General features: G+C 30.8%; 2 protein-coding genes across 8 annotated transcripts; one reads left to right on the top strand and one right to left on the bottom strand.

Annotated features, from left to right (window-relative positions):
* Positions 1-1,309: 1,309 nt before the first annotated feature.
* LOC101204197 (agamous-like MADS-box protein MADS2) lies at positions 1,310-5,649 on the bottom strand. 5 transcript variants are annotated; one of them, XM_031889569.1, is made up of 9 exons: positions 5,546-5,649; positions 5,130-5,437; positions 3,640-3,718; positions 3,147-3,211; positions 2,768-2,867; positions 2,638-2,679; positions 2,404-2,445; positions 1,870-2,033; positions 1,310-1,732 (listed from the first exon to the last, which is right to left on the bottom strand). In XM_031889569.1, the coding sequence occupies exons 2-9, from the start codon at positions 5,312-5,314 to the stop codon at positions 1,639-1,641; spliced, it is 771 nt and encodes a 256-aa protein (XP_031745429.1). In that variant the 5' UTR covers positions 5,315-5,437; positions 5,546-5,649; the 3' UTR covers positions 1,310-1,638. The 5 variants fall into 5 exon arrangements, with proteins under 5 accessions (XP_031745429.1, XP_011650324.1, XP_011650310.1 ...); XM_011652022.2 differs by lacking the exon at positions 5,546-5,649 and having other exon boundaries at positions 5,130-5,520; XM_011652008.2 differs by lacking the exon at positions 5,546-5,649 and having other exon boundaries at positions 1,310-1,726.
* A 9,120-nt stretch (positions 5,650-14,769) lies between these two features.
* On the top strand, positions 14,770-20,879 carry LOC101206747 (squamosa promoter-binding-like protein 6). 3 transcript variants are annotated; one of them, XR_968832.2, is made up of 5 exons: positions 14,770-16,084; positions 16,426-16,562; positions 18,375-19,204; positions 19,557-19,687; positions 20,539-20,879. XR_968832.2 is itself a non-coding variant. In XM_031882946.1 (4 exons), the coding sequence occupies exons 1-4, from the start codon at positions 15,417-15,419 to the stop codon at positions 19,563-19,565; spliced, it is 1,644 nt and encodes a 547-aa protein (XP_031738806.1). In that variant the 5' UTR covers positions 14,770-15,416; the 3' UTR covers positions 19,566-19,691. The 3 variants fall into 3 exon arrangements, 2 of the variants coding, with proteins under 2 accessions (XP_031738806.1, XP_004137448.1); XM_031882946.1 differs by lacking the exon at positions 20,539-20,879 and having other exon boundaries at positions 19,557-19,691; XM_004137400.3 differs by lacking the exon at positions 19,557-19,687 and having other exon boundaries at positions 14,781-16,084.
* Positions 20,880-21,773: the final 894 nt, after the last annotated feature.

Genomic DNA, 21,773 nt, shown 5'->3' with positions numbered 1-21,773 from the left:
TGTAATTCTGTAGTCCACTCTTTGGTGTACACGATATAATCGTCTTTGGTTTAGTTCGATTGAAAATCTTTTTTTCTCTCAATAGGGTGTCTTTTTGTTCTTACGGAAGACACTATTTATAGTTAGTTTAGTTGTTCACAATGTTAAGAAAAATATTAGATGAAGTTCAAAACATATAGATAGGTTAAATATGGGTTTTTGTTGTTAAATTCATTGACAGAAAAGGTTGTATCTATTAAACTTTGGGCTAGGGTTTTTAGTGGAAAGAATCAACAAAACATTAAGAGGTTTAAAGTTGAAAGTTAAGGGAAGAAGATGATATTTAACGAATATGATTTTTATATGCATCATGTGGACTATTTATTATTTAAAAACGTTGTATTTTCTTATTCTTCTAATATGTACCATATTAAATAAACCACTAAATTCTCAATCTCTCATTAAATATTTATTTAAAATACTGTTTATCGTCCAAGAATATATATTTTTTTTCTATTATGACATCCCAACAATAAAAACAATTGGAATTTGAATCTTGAGCATAATATTTCCTTTTTTTTAATCCAAAATTTATATCAACAATAGTGACAATGTTTTGAAATATCCAATTTTTTAGAATAATTTTTTTCAAAAGTAAAATACAAAAAAGGGAGAAAAATGATTCCTAAGTCTGTCAACAATGGGGTTAATTGATGAATGATTCAAAAAGAAAAAAAGAAATTTATGGTTCCTTATTTGACATAAAGTTTTTTTTTTTTAAAACTTTAGATGTACTCAATTCCTTGCCACGTGTCTTCTCACTACTCATTAGCTTCTTCTCAACATATATACTTTTCTTTAATTAAAAGTTTAAACTTTCAATTCCACAATTTTTTAATAAAAAATATTATGGTTTTTTTTACAATATTTTAAAAAAATGTTGAAAGCCCAAGTTAATTTATTATGGGCCTCAATTTTAGGCCCAACTTTACATATGGGCTCAAGCCTCATTCTCTTTCACAACTATTTTGTTTCCCATTTTAATTTTTTTTAAAAAATATTTTTGGTTAAAATAAACTTTTTGGTCGTTATATTTTCAAATTCGTATATCAATATCACTGATAGAAGCATATCAGTGACTATCAAGGTCTATTATTAATAGAATCTAAAATTTTTCTATATGTTGTAAATATTTAGTCAAATTTGCTATTTTTGACAATTCTTCCTATAAATTTTTTTAATGGAAAATCAATATATAATTAAAAATATATTCGAAGAGTTCATGCTTACAAATTTACACACAAATATATATAATGAGTACACTACTAAATTTTTTTAACGGAAAAGCAATATATAATTAAAAATATATTTGGAGAGTTCATAATTACAAGTTTGCATATATATATATATATAATGAGTACACTACTGAAAAGAGGATAGGTAGAGGTGATAGTAAAACGAGCAAAAGTTTGAAAGCTCAAATAATACAGGCCAAATTTCAAATTCATAAACTAGATTGTCGTGGTCTCGAAACAACACAGCAGAATCGAGCACGAGATTAAGTTAATTAATTAACCGAAATTATTCGAAAGCTATATGATATATAATAGGGTTTTTTTTTTTAGTAGAAGACTATGGTTTTGAGTTTAGGTCATAATTTTAAATCATCCAGCCAAGGTGAAATGCATTGTTATTGGCATTTTGGGATGGAGATCCAATATGATTCATTCCCATTGAGCCAATAGAACTGTACCTGCACAAACCCCACAACACAAAATTAAAATTCTACATTGAATAAATAGATAAATTATGAACTAAATTGAGTATTAAAATCGTTGAATTAAGATTTAGTTTTTTCTTTCTAAAGAAAACAAAAGAAGTAATATATACCCAATTTGTAAAGTGGGAGTGGGTTGAACTATGGGGTGGAAAAAGGCATCTGATTGTGAAGCAACACCACGGCTGGGATACTCCATGTTGTGCCCTCCGGCGCCATCTTCCCACCCCCATGCCCCAGCTGCTGCCACCGCCACTTGCGCACTGCTTTCTTCCAGCTGCATGAAATTATTTAGACTGAGTTTGAGATGACTTTTTCAAAAAGATTATATATAATAAAATTGATATCATGGCAGATTTTAGAACCTTTCATCAATAAACCCTACACTATACACAAACCAACTAAGTTTATATTTGGACTTCTAGGTTAGATATTCAAAATTTGTTCTAAAATTAAATAGCAACTTTAGTTGTAACCCTAACTATAAAAGAAATAAATTTTTTGAAAAACAAAAAAGTTTATCACGTGACAAACTGTGGTTGGACAATTGAGTGAGATGCACAAAATATAAATACGACCCAAATTGCACACAATATATAACAAAAGAAACGCATCCCACTAACTACTTGAGAAACGGTCGTTTTTACCTTCTTTTTTAATCCTCGATTGTCCTCGACAAGCATTTGTTCCTGCATGCACATTCAAGTGTTAATGTACACAATCTCTACACTATATCTTGTCAATATATCGTCATGGCTCAAAGATTTGTTGTAGTATATATATATATGTGAAGATCAAATATAAATTATGTGTATGGTACCAATTAAAACATATTTAAGTTTATGTTTTCTAAACGAAAACAACTAAAAAGAAAATAATACCTTGCGTTGAAGTTCTGTAAGTTGTTCAAGTAGGCTTTGTGTCTGTTTAAGGAACAACAATATAATATACATTTGTGTAATATAACTTATAAGTATATGTATTGTTATTGTTATTATTGTTAAAGTATACCTTTGTGGATCTAATGCGCTCCAAGGATGTCTCCAGTTGATGTTCAAGTTGCTCAAGTTCTTTGGCATTCAGTGGACCTAAATCTTCTCCCAAAAGGTTTCTGTATATAATGTAACACATTATCATAATTGATCAAATTCAAAAACTTAACTAAAGGATCTAAATAATTATTATTCCATGCAGGTTAGTTATATATACAAATAATACTATATAACTTTGTCCCATTGATTAATACACGCAGTCTAATTCTATACCATGAAACATGTAGTGCATCCATAGATTTCTCTTGTATCTAAAATTAGGGCAAATGGGAAATCCTTTCTCTTTTTTGTTCTGGAGAAAATGTGAACTAAAAAGTATAATGTGTATGTCTATGTACCTCTGAGATTGTTGCATGAATTCAACTGTGGCTTTTAGATTCAGATAGTCATCAAAGCTCTGTGGCTGCTTATGGGAAACATCGTCAAAATTAATGTATATCATAAAGCCTAGCTAAAAAAGTAGACCAAGATCTATATGCTACAATGCTTATTATATATATATATATATATATATATATATATATATCACAATATTCTATGATTGCATAATATTGGCCAGAATCATCACAGCCAAAAATCTTATATTGTCTGTCATGTGATGTTTGAAAGACATTAAGAGTTAAGAAGTAGTGTTAGGGGTCAGGATGTATCTCCAAACATATATTTGGACTCCATTTATTCATTATTTTGGTAAATAAAACATGATTTGTGAAACAAACTTTAAATTCAAAGAAAAAAAAAAAGAAAGAATTTTCCGCTACGTAAAATGTTGCAAAGAGAATAATTACAAAAGAATTTTGAAACCGAAAACAAAAGCTATAGTACACTTACTTGATTCACACTTACTTGATGAGTAGCATTCGGTATACCGTAACTACATCTTCGATATTTCTCCAACGTTTTAGTCATGCTTATCACAAACAAAACAAGAATAAACAAAACTAATTAGAACTTTTCTAACATTTATGAAACCAACAACTTTCTTTAGCTATCTAATGATCTTCTGTAATGTAATAATTAATAACCCAAATATATAATAAAATAAAATAAAAAACATAACAACAAGACCTCTTTTATCCAACTTTTAAAGTGCTCCAGAAAAAAAAAGAAGAAGAAAAATTGAAGAAACACATTGCACAACAGGCAAAAAGATAAACCTTTTCTTCATAGATACAAAATAATATATGTGACGAAACCCTATCAAGAGAAAAAACAGAAGGTGAATATATAATAATTACTTCAAATTTCATTAGAACAAAGAAGAACATGAAAGGGATTTTATTTATTCATTTACTTTCTTTTTTGGTGATGGGATAATATTATTTTAAGTCTCAGCTCAAACATCATATCTGATCTGCCACAAAAATCACAACAGTAAACAATCAAAGTACAAACAAAGTACTTTTTACTTCTTAACAAATTTTCACAATTTTAATAACATTTTATTTTACACAGTCCCCAATAACTAAACAAAAAATATAATGGTTAATATCCTGACTTCACTCCTCAAAACTAGGGGGGGAAATGATGAACACTCCCAACTTTCCCTTCTTTTAGCTGTAATAATCCATCTTTAAAATTTTGAAGAAATAAAGATAAAACTAAGATTATTATATATATATACACACACACAACAAAAACCAAAATTAAACAATTTGTATACATTTCATGTCATCAAATCATTTCCAAGTACCCCAAATAAGAAAAAAAAAAAAAAAACCCACAAACCCATATCATATAGATAATTAGCATCTAAAAGGGTTTACTGATCTCTTAATTAAGAACTAAACATAACATTAAACTTACATCCATCAATCTTACAATAGTTAAATATTTTTTCAAATTATTTAATACAACAATTAGATCATTCCACATCATCTCATCTCAAGAAAATAAAAAATAAAAATAATTTCTTTTTGGAAGGGCATCAAAACAAACCTTTCAGTTACTCGATCAAATTTACATACCCAAGTTTTTGTTTTTTATTTTTTACAAAATATACATGAAAACTTGTTAATTCCGTTTCAAAATGTTTAACAAAACGACTTAGATCTATAAATTAAAATAGAGATTATATAAAATACGTCGATCAACTAGTTGAAGTATGATTAGGTTGTAAAACACACACTGATCTTTCTGGAGAGAGTAGAACCAGTTGAGTATGATTAGGGTTATAAATTAAAATACACATATACAAGAAGAGAAGATTGGATGGATGAAAAACAAAAACAAAAAAACAAAAACGTGAATATATATATAGAGAGATTATATCAGAAAGAGATGGAAAATTAGGGGAGAAAAAAGAAATGAAAAACATGTACCTAGAGCCACTACAAAACTCAAAGAGTTTACCACGGTTAGAGAAGATGATGAGAGCAAGTTCAGCATCACAAAGAACAGAGAGTTCATAAGCTTTCTTAAGCAAACCATTTCTTCTCTTTGCAAAAGTGACTTGCCTGTTAATTTTGTTCTCAATTCTCTTCAATTCAACTCTTCCTCTTCCCATATTATTTAATATATATTCAAAAAAATTTAAAAATATATATATATGTGTAAATATATATATATTCTTTCTAGTCTTGGCAAACAAACTGACCAACCCCTTCTCAATTCTTTCTGATTTTTCGTCCTAAAAACATCAAAAGAAAACGATTACACGAGAAAAGAGATCAGAGCACACCTCAAAAGAAAAAAGAAAAAAAAAAACCCTCAACTAGAAAAGAAAAAACATTTTAACCTTTTTTTAACCACTATAGATCTTCTTTTTCTTTCAGGTTTTTAACTGTATCTCTTTTTTCATATAAATAACCACACCTAATCTATAACCAACCCTATTCCCCTCTAATTTCAATCTTACCCCATACATCCATCAATATATATATATATTTCTAATGTCAAATCTACAAGAAAGGACTAAATACTCACACTTTACAAATATTCGTTTTGAAGTGTGTATCAATTTAAACCATTCGTTACGTTAAATTTTGTATAAAAGACCAATTACAGTTTGATGTATCTTTTTCAAACTTTCGATTAAAATCTCCCCTAAAATTAGTTTTAAACATTTTTTTAACAACGCTAAGATTTCTTTTATAATTGTTTGTTTCTGTTAAATTGAAATTCAAAAAGTTTATACCATCCTAGTAAAATAATCAAAATCAACTCAACGATATTTCTCTTTGGACCATAAATTTAAAAAAAAATCTTAGTAGCATAAATAAATAAAAAAAACAAAAAGGAAACCATCATATTCAGTTATTCCCTACCATTGCTACCCCTCTTTGGACCATCCAGCTTGAGAGAAATCATAGAACCTTCAGCGGGCACGAAAGGAAGGAGATAGAGTAAAAAGTTCTTCGAACTACTAATGTTAGTACTATCGTTTTAAACATCAACACTTTTGTTTAATGTTGGGTCTATTTGAGTTTTTCTCTAGCTCTTTTTTTTCTTTGCTTTCTGTATTATTGACTGTTTGATTATTAATCAAGCGGAGACGATGAGGGTTCTAAAGAGATGTTTAACATTGTATCTTTTTTTAAAAAAAAAAACTCAACGACATTTCTCTAGATATAAATCTATCAAAATTTGGAGTTTAAATTGATATATGAGAAAATTGAGTTTGATAATTCATGGATTTGATATGTTGTAAGTAATAATTCCTAGGGTATTGGTGTGTATTGAAATAACTATACACTGTCTGAGCTACATGTCAATGTCTGATGGTTGTTAATATTAATCTTAAAAAGTTGCTTTCTTTTCCATTTTACACGTGTCCATCTCTCCATCGCTCATACATTATTTTTTTTTATCACCAAAGGATGAAAAGGGTTTATGATTATGAAATTTTATCTTTGGGTAAAAAAACTCATTTCTTTTTCTTTTTCTTTTTCTTATTCTTATGTTAAAATATTTGGAGTACTAAAATTTAATTTATTTTGTCGAAGATTATTCCATAAAAAATGAATCAAATGAATCCGACAAAAGCGGGAATGCTTCCATGTTTTGCACCAAATTTACGTCCAACTTTTTGACTTATGAACACCAACTTGGTGTAAAAGCCTCACAACATGATATCATAACCAACACAATGACACCCATTCATCCAATTTCTACTATTTCTCTCTTCAATTTCTTTTCCTTTTTTTAATTCGACCCTCTACGAGTAGGGTTCGAAGATTCCCTTGCATACGCTTCGAATGTCTAAACGCAATGTCTTATCACATCAACGTTGTCATATATACTTCTTTAACTGAACAATAAGAGGATAATGGTTAGTCAAATTCACAAGACGATAAGTAAAATTTAAAATGTAAGATTACGAACTAAAAGAATTAACAATGTTGAAAGTTATGGAATAATAATTCATCTTGTTGTATTTTATGATACATTTAATGGAAGCTCAATGATTATGTGTAGTCTTGGTTACACCTATCTTCTTACCAACACTTCATTTAATCACATGACAAAAGAATAATAATTTAACTTACACATGACAGTTTTAAATTAAGCAGACAATTGGTGATCGAGTGGGCTACACCCGGGTTAAACCCTATTGTTTTTCTTGTTTTCTTTCCCTTTTGTTCAATTATAGCTACTTGCTACTTTCGCTATACAATATTAAAGAAGTGACAACTCGAAGAAATACGTTAAAAAGAAAAAAGAAAGGAGATAAGTAATGAGAAGTGAGTAACGCCAATCGAAGAATATGAGTATATATAACGTACACATCGGGATAATTATGTAATTTTTCATTTAGACAAAAGATCCCGTAAAACTTTTATGTTTTAAAATTAAAAGGTAGGTCGGATTTCATATGGGTCGGGTCTTGTCAAATGGGTCATATCTATTCCACATATATTTTCTTTTGATATGTCCTTTGGTAGAAACGATTGGACTTTTCAAAAGATTTGTCTCGAATGAAATTAGAGAGAAAGGGTTTTAGGTTTTCACGTGAGTATAACCATAAAAGAAACTAAGGGGAAAACTTGTATTGAGGAAGGTGAGAATAAAAGGGAATAAAAGTGAATAGAAATGTTGAAAGTGTGGTTTGTTTGGTACAAAGGTTGGCTTTAATTAATGGGGTGGATGAAAGTAATTTTCACATGGCCAACCCAAGTAGGAAGGGAACAAGAGGTAGAAAAAGAAAGAAAAAATTATACTTTGTATGGGAACGTGTTATTGATAGCTAAAATTTAGACAGGATTCAACGATAATAATTTTATTGATAATCTAAAAGGAGAAAATAGATACATATAGATGTAGTATTTGTCACACATACTCTGATACAACTAAGTTAAGTAATGAAAGAAAGTGTAAAAGTTATAGGATTCAAGAGTAAGAATTAATTACTTATCTTCTTTTAGTCTATATATAATATAGAAAGTATAACATTATATTTCTATATGCGACAAGAAGAATCTAGCTTTCTCTAGTACGTGATCATATTCGCATAAAACTAGCCTTACAAAAAAGTGATATTTTTGTTTGAATACATATAAATATGTGGTTCAGAACGGCAGTAGATTAATTAAGATATTCGATACTCAACTATATATTTTGAATAATAATTCTTAATTACTATTATCATTTGTTTTAAAAACATAGGAATAAACCCAATTCTAACAAAATTTTAAATAGAAACCATTTTTTAGTCCAAATCAAAGATGGTAGATTCAAATCATACATCTTAACCTTGAACATATACATATAATACATCATTTGAACTAACCATCACCTACACCACTACACGCAGATATTAAAGGACGACATATCAAAGAATATACTAAATATATACCATATTTTTAATTTTCATTATGTGGAACTGAAACAAGCTTCCCTTATAGCTATATATATGTGTGTTTGTTACACATAGATAATAAAGTATATATTATAAAGTCCTAAAAAAATATATATAGTTTTCATAGGATTTATTGCTTTAAAATGACTTACGTACCAAATGTACCAGAAATTTTTATGGTCTTGTACTTGTATATAATAGAGGTGTGTTTTCTTTAAAACAAAAAGAAAAAAGAGGCACATAATTAAGCTAAGGGCTAGAGGAATATTTTATATATATATAAGCTAAGTTCTTAGAAACTAGCTTAGGATAAAATGGATTATTCTAAGTATAAGCATGTGGATTATTGAAGAGGTAAGAGTAGTTGATTTGTTTTACAAGGATTTTGCAAATAGTTAAATAAATGTGTACAATTCATATGGTATAGATATGTATTGATAATGGGGTCCCTCTCATTGTACATTAAATTGATTTGATTGTCCTCTCTTCTAAGATTTTTTCAACTATATGTTATTGTTATTTATCATATATGGGGGGATCCCACACATCACATGAGATATATAGTACCCTTTAGAAAATAAAAGCTCTCTCTCTCTCTCTGTATATCATATAAAGTTTGTCCATTATTATCATATGCACATCCCATCAATTTCATTTTAAGTTGTGTATGTGATGATGATGCCAAGAGATTGTACTGTCCCTTTCTTTATTGGCAAAACACTTTAATTTTATGGAGAGTGAGAGTTTTGTTATTCTCTTATATGAACCAATATATATTTTCATGGACTAAAGCTAAAATAATATGTAATCTTCTACTTTGTATAATGATCACATAATTAAAAGCATGTATTAAACATTTAATTGAGTTGGCTTGATACCCATTGTAATTGAATAATTGTGTGAAGTTTTGTGACTAGTTTTTCTAATTATTTCATCAAACTAATTAACATACATTAAACATTTTGAAAATGAGTAATATCTAGTGAAATTAAATTGATATTAATTAAATAGCAGTTTTTGAAATATGAGATAAAATTAAAACAAGACTCAAATAATATTAAACATTTTCCCTTAATTTATACCATACTCCACTCCTCATTCCCCTATCTATACCCTATTGATTCTTATACATATATATAAATGTGGCCACATGGTGAACTTCATGTACATGGACAACTTTCTAAAAGAACAATGAGAATCTATGTCTATACCATTGCCTTTTTTTTCTTTCTTTAATGGCTTTTAATTTATACAACATATATAGCTTATAATTTATACAATTCTATCATATATATATATATATATATTAATCTATTCAAAATTATATTTGTAAATTCGGTACCATAAAAAATAAAGTGTTTGATAGAGTCGAAAATGTCGGACATTCAATTTCGATTTTTTTATTTGATATATTTAAAAGTTTGGAAACATGTTATAGATCCAAGACTTTTAGTGTTTTAATAATTTGTGTTAAAAACATTTGTTAACATTCAAAATTTAAATAATATTCTTAAATGAATTACTGGTTGAGTAAAAATGATAAATTAAAAGAAGCTTTTTAAATAGAGCAAAAAAAAGAAAAGAATAATTATAGCATTTAAAAAAGAAAAAGAATAATAGGACAGAAAGACCACATGGCCATGTCATCACAATCAATTGGAAATGAAGTTTTGTGGGCTGTGAATATCGGCCCATTTCAGAGAAAGCCCAAAATTCCTAAATGGATATCGGCCCATTTCAAGATTGGGTCTAGGAATCTGGTATGTAGTAAAAGCCCATTTTACAACCATCTAATTTTCGTTACAAGCTCTTTATGGAAGAGATTTTTTAGCTTATGGTGGGGCAGTATTGTACATAAATTACAACATATTGTGCATATCCTTTGATCTCTTAGACCCTTGACGAGATATGTTTTTAGGTATGGTGGGATTTTTTTTTTCTCGGATGAGATTGTTGACTTGATAAGTCTATAACTCGTGTCAGTACTATTGAATCAAATTTCGTTCAGATATACCAAGCTATTCAAAGTATATATACAATTAACTAGTTATAATATATACGGTACACATTCGAGTAATATGTCATAGATTTAAACTCTTGATTCCATTTCGTGAAAATAAAAACAGAAATACAAAACAAAACTAAAATAAGTTTTTCATTACGTAATCAACGAGATAGATGAAACACGATATTATAGAAGAAAGTATAGGCATGATTGGATAAAGCAAGAAAGAAAGAAAGAGAGAGGTGAGTTTGATGAGATTGTGAAGGGCAGTAGGGTCCAAATTAATAAATATACTTATAGTTGAGTTTATTTCCCTACCATTCATTCTCATATTTAATTTCTTTTTTTTCTTTCTTTCTCATAATATCTCTCTTGAGATCCTAATCAAAATTTTCAATCTTCTTCCATTTCTACAAAGTTTGCTTTGAAATTCTCCACCTTTGATGGTGACATTTCAATGAAGTAGGTGGTGGACATCATTTTTTATTTTTAGAGTTAACCCAGAGAAAAAAAGAAAAAAAAAAGATGCTCCCTCTCCTCACACCAAACAAAAAATAAAATTGAAAAAAAAAATGATAGGAAAATGAATATTTGAAATATAAGAAAATGAGTGATTGGGTGTAAGTAACTTTTCAATTTCTCAAAAGTAAAATAGGAAAACTTCCTTTTCAAGTTGATGTAAATTGATCAAAAAGTGGATGGGGAGAGATGATATGTAATATATAATAAACAAAACTCATGGAGTGGGTAATAACTCCAAACACCCTTTTTCTAAATATCTATCTATGATCTTACCATCATTTTCATTGATGTTTGTTTGTTAACAATTTTCTTAAATTGATTCCTTCAAATTTAAGTGTCAAATCATCAGTTAGAACTAATATTGCATGGAGAAGAAGCTGATGTTTACACTTTGTCACAGTCCAAATTTAGGCCAGCTAGCCTTCTTCATGTGAAGATTAGTATAAAAGAGTGTTAAAATGAAAGGCATATGGATGATTGATGATGATGATAATCTTAAGTTTAGGATATTGAATAATGATGATGAAGATAAGGATTTTGTTTGTTTAGAAGCATTATTAATTAGATTCCTAACTGCAAAAAACAACAAGGATTTTGAGAGAAGAAAAAAAAGGGGGAAAACACACACAAACACACAAAAGAGAGTTGATTGAAGTCTCTTGAAAATGAATAAAATGATTAAATTGGAGAAGAGAAAGAAAGAAAGAAAGAAGAAAGAGGAAATAAAGAAATGGTGTTAAATATTTATGAATGGAAGCATATGGGGGAGGGGGATGGCCCCAGGAGTGGTTGGGTAAAAGACAAAAGGGATTTTTGTATTGGGAAAGTTGGGTGGCACTTTGAGTTGGACACCATGAGCCTTTGTTTCTCATTTTGATATCTATTATTGTTATTATTGTTATTACTACTACTACTCACCATATACCCTCAAAACTCCCAACTCCAACAACTAAATTGCTTTTTATCCAAATTCTCTTTTTTAGAAATTTTGAAACAAAACAAACTCCATCCCATCCATCCCAGGTTTATATCATCATTTTCTTTTTCTTTGGATGAATATGATATATTTCCATACTATTTTGTTATATTTGAAAATATCTTAAATATATAAAACAAAATTTCCAAAAAACGAGAACCTATTTCAAAATCTTACCATTTTTTAAGTTTCAAAATGTTACAATCAAGTCTTATAATTACTATTTGATCTCTAGATTTCGAAAAACATTAGCTTTAAGTTTTGTGTTTGGTTCTAGATTAGTCGGATTGTACAGTAAAAAAACAATCAAAGTTTGAGTTTTGTATCAATTTGTTATATATCTAGACGTGGTCACTTTCTGTAGTCTTCAGTTCAATGAATTTTTAAAAAACTAATTATAACTAATTAACTTCCACAGTTAAAATAATAAATGACTAAAAGTGGGTATGGATCCAATCAAGGAAATAAGGTAAAAAATGTAAAATACAAAACTTTGATTGGAATGAATTGCAAGAAAACTGAAAGCTCAAACATAAAACCCTAATACAAGAAACATAAGATGATGGAATTAGAAACAGAATATAGAAAACCTAGAAGCAGTTTGAAGAGAGAAAAATGGAAGCTATAGATGAATCCACTAGAGGGGAAAGCTCCTATTAGGGCTTTTATTCTAATCAAGGGATGTGACAAGTGACCCCCACCAAGATGGGGTTTGTCAAATATGTGAGGATGTTAATTTAGGGACCCCATTTTCCTCCATTAACAATAAGTTGCCAAGTGCCCATTTGGATGTGAAACCCATACATTATTATTTCATTTTTAGTTTAGTGGGGTGATGCTTCCTTTCTCACTTTTTCACATCCTAAACACACACACAAATATGAAAACAAAAGTAAAAGGTTTGTGTTGAAGCAAATCATTCATTTTGATTCATAAAAAAACCCATCAACTTTGAAGCTTCCAAACACACTATTTTTCTTTTCTCTTCTCTTCTTTCTTTAATTACATACAAAATAGGATGTTTTGAAATCCCTTAAGGTGGGTTTAATTAGTATTGATTGTTATTGTTAATAATTCATGATTAGAATGGTGATGTGTGGGTCTAATTCTCTTCTCATTATTCTCCAAATTATTGGTTTGGTCAACTCTTTTAATATATTATGTCATTACTAATACCAATTGCATGCTTTTCTATAGTGATGATTTTCTTTTCAAACTCTTCTTTTTCTTTTCCTTTTGGTCTCTTTGTGATCAAAAATATATTATTGTTATTATTGCCTTTTGAATTTACACTTTCATTTGATGATGTGTTACACACATGACTTTGCATATGAATGAATAGTTCTTCAATTTTTTTCCCAAAAGTTTGTATGAGATTTTTCAATGGACTACCATGTGTCTTCAATAATACTCTATTGATATTAACCTTACATTTTTCAATTTTTCTTAGTTTCAAATAGAATTATTTTAGTATATATTTGTTCGTATTATCAACAACATTCAAAATGAAATCACCTATTATATCAAATTATTACTTATATATGAAAACGACACGTTGATAGAGTAGAAGAAAATTTGAATCTTTGAAAAAGAAAAACATCTATGTCAAAATTAAGACAATAAACTAACTACAAGACACATGCAACAAAATAGTGTAACGACAAATGTATAGTACAAATAATTGGGATATTAGAACGCTATCTATAAAATTATTCTCTTTCACTATAGTATTCGTTTTTGGAGATGTGGCATAAACATCACCATAAGTTGATATTTACTCGGGAAAAAGAAGAATAATTCAAGTTAGTTGACATTTGATTAATTTTCTTTCGATAACAACTTAAGGAAAAAAAAATATACTTTTTTGTTCCATAGATTTTAGGTATAGTTGGTTTAAATGTTTGTACTCATACATTTGAGATCACTAAAGTTCTTAACAAGAATGCTCTAGATTTATTGGAGATGTGGATAGACAAAAAACGTAAAAAGAAAAAAAGTTATTTCTTTTAATACTCGTGAACCTCCGAGCTAAGTTACGTCAAAATTTAAACAATGAAATATAACAACTAAATTAAAATAAAAGTCAAATAAAAAAAAGATAAAATTTTAAGGATGAGATTGAAATGAAATTTAAAATCTAAAAGCTAAAATTACAAGAATGGGACAAAAGAAACTTAAGAAAAGAGAAGAAAAGTATTATTCCCAAGTGAAGTGAATACTATACAACTTAGCTGGATGCAATTGCCATGTCAAAGTTTCATATTTATCCTAAAACAACAATCAATTCTCAAAAAGCAACTGAGTTGGGCACTTTTTTTTTTTAGTTTTTTCCTTATGGACCAAGGCAGGTTGAAATTAAACTTGTTCATAATATTATCACATTTTTCATTTAATGCTCAAATGTATTAGATTGGGAAAAAAAAAATCATTTTCATGCTGTGAGGATGGATAAAGGGTCAATGATCAAACAGAAATATGTTGAAGTTATTAAAAAAGGAAGTAACTTTGAAGTGTAAATCAAGGTTTATTATACTAATCTTCCTCAAAATAGAACTTCACTGTTCAGCCCACATCCAAGGATTTTGGCAAGTTTCAAATCCACTTTTTGGTTTTCTTTTTTCTTTATTTTTATAACTTTATGTTGTGCAAATCCTCGCCAGTATATTACCATTGTGTATGTACCTTCTTTAAAGTAGGTTTCATTCATATTCTCATCTTTCTCTAAATCCACAGAGCCCTGTTTCTCATTCGTTTCTCCGATCATTGTGAACAAATTTTAGTTTCATTTATTCAGGTTTTTCTTTTTTGTTTTCAATTAAATCTTCAAGTATGCTCCCATTTTCAATCTATTCACTGTAGTCTTGCTCTAACTTCATTCGTTTCATGAGCTGAGCTGAGCATTCTTGTTTGTCTCTTGAGCTCTTCTTCCATTCACGTGAAATTCAGACATTCTTTTGTCGTCTTGTGCATTTCAGTTGTCTGTATTTGGATTCTCCAAGATGGGTTTCTTTTTTTTTAACCCAATTGATTGATTGCTTCAAACCGATGGTTACTTGGGGAAGATAATTTTGTAGCTTTCTTTCTATTTATGCTTAGTGGAGGGAGGTGGGGGGTTTCTGGGGATTATGCTGATTGGTTTGATGGCTCTTAATGTAACCTAGATTTTGTTTGTTAATGATGATTTGGAAACTATGATATGAGTTGGGTTTGTTGGGGTTGAAGAAGTTTTCAAGAAAGAAGATGGTGTTTTGCCTGTTTATTCAGGTGGGTTTCTTTTGAGAACTCATAAGCTTTGATCTTTCTGTATTATGGAGTCTTGGAATTATGGTTCTCAAGGGAAGGGATTTCTGTCTGATGAGATGAATTCATCTACTAATTCACCTCTGAGAAGTAAATATTCTTTGTTGGGTTGGGAATTCAAGAACCCATGTAGTTTTGGGGACAACATGCTTCTTACAAGTGGTGCTCAGCATGTGGAGAATCAGAGCTTTGGGGAACTGGAATTTCCCCAAATGGTTGGAAAACAATTACCTGATGATTCTGTCAGTGGTGTCTTGAATACTAAAACTGATGGAGGGAGAAACTTGAATCTGGTTTTGCCCACCTCTCATCCACTTCATGGAGAAGAAGAGTCCACTTCAAAGCTCTCTGGCTCCATTGTTGACTCTAACAATCGAGATTCATCTCTTATTGATTTGAAGCTAGGCAGATTTATTGATCAAGGGGATGCTCACAGTTCCAAATACTCCAAGAGAGCTGCAATTTCATCTTCCACTGAATCATCGACTTCTCAGAAGAAAATGCGATCTCAAGGGGTGAATTTCCAGACTGCGTTTTGCCAAGTCTATGGTTGTAACAAAGATCTCAGTTCCTCTAAAGACTACCACAAGAGGCATAAAGTTTGTGAGGTTCATTCAAAGACTGCCAAAGTTATTGTGAATGGCATAGAACAGAGGTTTTGTCAGCAATGCAGCAGGTTCGTTATACATATTTTTATCCATTTTCTCTCATCATTTTTTCGACTCCTCACAATTGCTATGAAAAACCACCAAAGAATTATATTTAGATAGAAATTCTCCCATGGAATCACCTCAAATCGTCCTTCTATTCTTCAACAGTATTTTTGGTCTTTTTGGGAGGAGTGAGCGTTTTGCTGATCTTTATTTCAACTATGGATCCTAGAACTCGCTCTTTCTCATTACGTTGGCCGATGGGCGTATAATGAATTCAGACATACATTACCTTTGTTAGTCAGCTTGATTTAGGGATTGTGACTAAGGTTGCTGCTTTGATTAAAAGACTTGTTTTTACGTTCAGGTTTCATTTGCTTGTTGAATTTGATGATGGTAAACGCAGCTGTCGAAAACGGCTTGCAGGCCATAATGAGCGAAGAAGAAAGCCTCAAGTCAGTTTTCACTCAGGCAGGGCACAGAGGTTGCTTCAGCCTTATAATGGTATTATAGCATATTCCATATCAATTTTCCATCTATATTCTTTAACTCTTCATCGTTCCATCTCACTATTCTAACTCTCTCTCATGATCCATACACAATTTTCCCCCTTTCACAAATTTTACTAATAAAAATTTCACCAGGTGAAGTTGTGCATGTGCAGCTATTATATTTTCTTTCACTTCTCTCACTGAAATTGTTGTTTCTTACCCAAGAAAAATTACTTTAGATGACAATTTCATGGCTAGGCGTAGTTGAAATTGAAGAACAATCAACATTTTTTAGAGTTTGTTCCCTTCTTTTAGCTCTTCTTGTGAATCATTTCTTGACAACCTTTTAATGCTTTCGCTCTTGGGGGAAGGGGGGGCGAGGAGTGAATGAGATTGTGATGGTTCTGTTCTAACTGTCATTACTATTTGCTTGATTTGGATCGTACAAGCCAACAACCACATTTAAAAGTGAAAGTAAAGTTTTACCTCTGTTTATGTAAACTTTGTTAGAATCTGGTTGCATACTTGGTTGATGGTTTTTTCCTTTATATTGCCATGCATAATGACATCTGATACTGGAACCTAGGAAATTTTCAAAAAAGTTTTTTTAAAACAAAAAATTCTGGTAAAAGTGGTTGCTCATCTCATAGTATATCCATAGTAATGACAACTAGAATACATGGAACATTTGGGTATTCCTCACAAATAACCTGTAATTTTTCAGGAAATTGGCATTTGCTGATTATTATCCGGTCAAATACCATATGTTTGGTCATTTTTAAATGCTCAAGGCTGGTAAATAAAAGAATCATGATATCTCCTTTAATAACTGGTGTAGAATTTATAAATTTTAGAGCTCTACTTTAACGACATTTGGATACTGGGTTTGACAAGATCAACTGAGAAAAAGTTTTCAAAATTCTCTTGGAAATCATGCATCTATTTGGTGAGTAAATAGTCATTCAAGTGTTCCATCGACTGTCATTACTTTTAACAACTTGGGTGATGGTAATTGTCATCCTTTGAGTTTCATTCATGTTGCTGAATTGTCTTATTCCTTGTTTGTCCTTTCCCTCTAGTTGTGCCCCTATTGTTATTAGATAACTCTGGAGCAACATAAGTTGCATTGGTGCCCACACTGAATAAGCTTTATAATGGTATCTAGTTTTTCATATATTTGAGTTCATTCTCAAACATGATTTCAATGCAAACGTTGAAAGCTGACCAAATAATCATTTTGCTTCTTGCAACTTATGTTTTTGAGTTTTCCCTGAGAGAATACCAAATTTGGTAAAGCTGGATCGGGTTGAACTAAATGAGAACCGCACAACTGTAGTTTGTTTACTAACCAAAAGTTTTACAATATTGGGAACAACAGTAACTGTGTGGCAACATCTTAAATCTTTTAAGTTATATAACACGAGAGATTCAAAGTCAAAGATTCCTGACAGCCCTCCATTAGACATGTGCTGCTTAATTGCCTAGCTGTTTTAATGCCTTCAACATCTAGTTGACATGTTTCATCTATTTGTTTTGAATCCGATTATGCTGTTTACAGTATCTTAAAAATATTCTTTGATTCACTAAACTTGTTAACCACTACCACAATATCACGGCTTTATCTTAATACCTGTATTTGTTTCTCTAAATTATCAATCTTCGCTTTTTCATTAAAAGAATCATCACTTTTAATTTCATTTCCTTGTAAGCACTAAGTAAGCATACTGCATTCCTTTTATGTTTTCAAAATACTGAATTAGTTTTCAGCCCATGTTTTTTAGCCATGTAACATTATTAACATTCACAATACCTAATGAAATTTTAGGTATTGGAGACAGCAGATTTCAGGAGAAAACGTTGACTGCAACTTCATTTATCTGCAAAGATATACTGTCTAGTGGTCTGTATTATCCAGAGAAGCTTGGAGAAAACGATTGGTGTAAGCGTGTAAAAGTTGAGGGGAAGAGTGATTATAATTCTATATCTGCAACTTCACTGAGCAACAGGCATCTGAATGTGAAATCTCCCTTGCTTCCCTATGATTTCGAAGTGCAGATTCCTCCTTTCCAAGAAAATGGAACTAGTACAGCACCTACAGTAAACATGCTAAGTGAGACAACTTGCCAATATTCACATAATGTGGGAGGTCCCCATATTGATACACATCCTTTGTTCCACCAAACTACCTTATCAAGCGAAGACTTTGGAGTTTATGATGCAGCATCAACCATCCAAGGACTTTCTGGAATTCCGGACTCTGGTTGTGCTCTCTCTCTTCTGTCATCTCAATCACAAAGTGCATCGAACCATCCATCCATAGTTCACATTCCTCGTGCTTTCATCATGTCCGAGAGTCAATCAAATTATAGCATGAGTGAACTCTCCGAAAAGCTCATGGGAGTGAGCCCACAAGCTTCTTCAACTGGGATTACGAGTAAATTTGCCTCGGGGATGAGTGAAGCTCAAATGGGTTCCATACCGACTTGTGGAAGTAGTGATCGTACTGTCACCTTTCAGATTCCTGGTAGAGTTCTTCATAGATCAGGTTTGGCAAATCCTAAAGCTAACATTTCCTATGAACGCACTCCAACTATTGACTTGCTTCAACTTTCATCACAACTCCAGCGAGTGGAACATCAGAGGCACTCCATGCAGGTAAATAAATAAGAATATTATACTTCTTTTCATCCAGATTAATATTCATCCAAAAGGTACTTGTGCTCTGCGGAACTAAGCACTCAAACTTGAAGGTTCTTATGTATTAACTTGAAGTCTGAAGGTTTCCTAAGCACTCGAACTTTGTCTTCACAAGCAACCTTTTTTCTGGCTTAATTTTTGGGACCCCAAACTTTCTCCTCATTTTTCTTGTTGATGTGTGATAGTTTCTTTTTGATAGTAATACTCACTGGGTTCTGGGTTCTGGGTTCAAGCATTGACAAGTACAATGGCAATTGTAAGGTATAGGAAAGGACACTGGCATTTACTTTCTTGTTCTTTGTGTTATCAGGATCAATGAGATCGAAAAGTAGGAGCCCAAATTAAAAGTAATCTAGAAAGTACTTGTTTTTTCTTCTTAGCCAGACAAGAAAACCGGTTCCATCAGTATTAGTGGAAGAACGCTACAACAAATTTGCTAAGGTCACCACTGCTAATTTTATGTTGTCATGTTATCTTTTGCCTATTGTAGTATGAGAGTGTTTCTTTTCTACCAACACAGATCCACGGAGGACTATGTAAGTGATCCGATGTTGTTGGGGAAACTAATCTTTAGATTATTTTTAGTTTCATTATCATAATCAAATGTAGCCTGCCTTAAGAGCCTGTTTGACCAACTTAAAAACAAAATTTTTAAGTATTTAGAAAGTCAATCCAAGTAGGCTCTTAGGTATCTGTGCATCACTTTGAACTTCGATCAAATATACATTGCATGTGCCTTAAAATCCACATGATATGCTTCTGATTTTCTTCAATTACATGCTTATTCTAAAAGGAACACTTTTGGTGGCCATTGGTAGATAAGTCCTTTTACTTCACTCATTTATTGACTGAGAGTGAAAGACTTACCCCCATCAACATGAATCAAGCCCTTGCTCATGGTTGGGTGAAATTTTCTCGTTGACAAAAAAAGTTTTAAGAATCCCTTCTACTCTTTTTACCATTAGATATCACATCAAGTTAGATGTTGTAATGGTCTTAGATAATATTGGTGGGTATTAGTAGCAGGGGGGCAACAAGTGTAATTAGTTAGCGAATTAGTCTATTTTGTCATAAATAGAGAGAAAGGGATTGGAGGGTAGGCAATTGTTGAATGATTTAGGGCATGGGTTAGCATATGGAAAAGGGGAGATTCCAAGTGTGCCTTTATACTTAGGTTGTCTCGTAGTTTCATAATTTATATCTCAATATATTTCAAATTTTATTCTAGTTAAGATGTATCCCGACAGATTCTTTATAGCTTTGACTGAAATCAAATGCATTTGCTGCAACAGGACTCTGCATAGGAGACTTCGTGAAGGCTAGTGAGAAGTTGAAGCTTGAACCCATCACACCTATGCCAATGGTACATTTTGTTAGCCAAGGAGAGAATAAATTGTTGTATAATCTTCCTATCTAGTACCTCTAACCTTGTCTTCTTTTCTGATTCTGTTGTTGTTTCTAAAATACCAATGTTTTTATCTTGGGACTAGCTTGTCGAATCCCAAAAATTTTTCGTCGTAAAATTTAGTTTATACGGTTGTAGTCCTCAGAGATTCGCCCTTTGATTAAGATGCTACACTTGTGCTTAATGTCTCATTGCATATGCCTACAGTTGAAGTTTTTCCTTACAATATGCTTTCACTGCTTCCATCCAATTCCATTTGGGAATTTTTTCTTCTTTCTTCTTTTATTTTTCCTTCTTTGTCTTAGTCGTTCAAGAAACAATCAGTTTTCAAGGTATAGCCGAAGTTTTCAAGGTTATTATAATTTTCCTCTATTTGAAAGAAAGCAATTTTTTTTTGCTTGTTGGTGTCGTTATTTGGTTGGTTTGGGTTAATTATTGTTGTGTTATTCTCACCTTGAAAAAAATATTTAGTTCGGTCCTTAATGTTTGTACTTTTCAGTTTAGTCTATTCTTTAGATATTGACACTTTTTATTTTAATTCCTTATGGTTATTTTATTATTGTTGTTTTTTATATCAGTTTAACCAACATATAAATTGGAGGATTCAAACTGGATCCAAACCAGATCAAAATATACATTTTACGTAGAACTATTCCTGTATTAATACATCTTCTTTTTAATAGAAAGATTGATATGTCAAAACAGTTTATAAACTTGCATTGAGTTTGCCAAAATTTAGAGCAAGAATAAAAAATCCAATAGATTACGATTCAAAGTTCAATCAATTTCCTACATTAGAGACAAACCTATGTTTAGCCTTCCATTTATGCACTCCACTAGATGTGTAAAGGCTAATAGGAGAAGAGTTTAGAATGGTTTTTTACTTGGATTTTGTTCCTTTTTCTTTCTTTCCATTTAAGAGGGAAAAGAAAAAAAAAAAAAAAGAACCCTTTTCTTCATTACAGCTAGATATTAGCTAGCTATCTCAGATTTGGTTTCTTAAAATTCAAATTTTGAACTTACGAAGGGGGAATCTTTATCAATCATTAGCTATTACCACCTCCATTTTCAAATCTATCTTTTTCCATCATTGACTGAAAAACAAACGAAATCCTTTTTCAT

This window comes from Cucumis sativus, chromosome 1 (assembly GCF_000004075.3).
Source record: "Cucumis sativus cultivar 9930 chromosome 1, Cucumber_9930_V3, whole genome shotgun sequence".
NCBI classification, from domain to species: Eukaryota; Viridiplantae; Streptophyta; class Magnoliopsida; order Cucurbitales; family Cucurbitaceae; genus Cucumis; species Cucumis sativus.
Note: the sequence above shows the minus strand (reverse complement) of the source record. Positions and strands in the feature narration are given on the sequence as shown.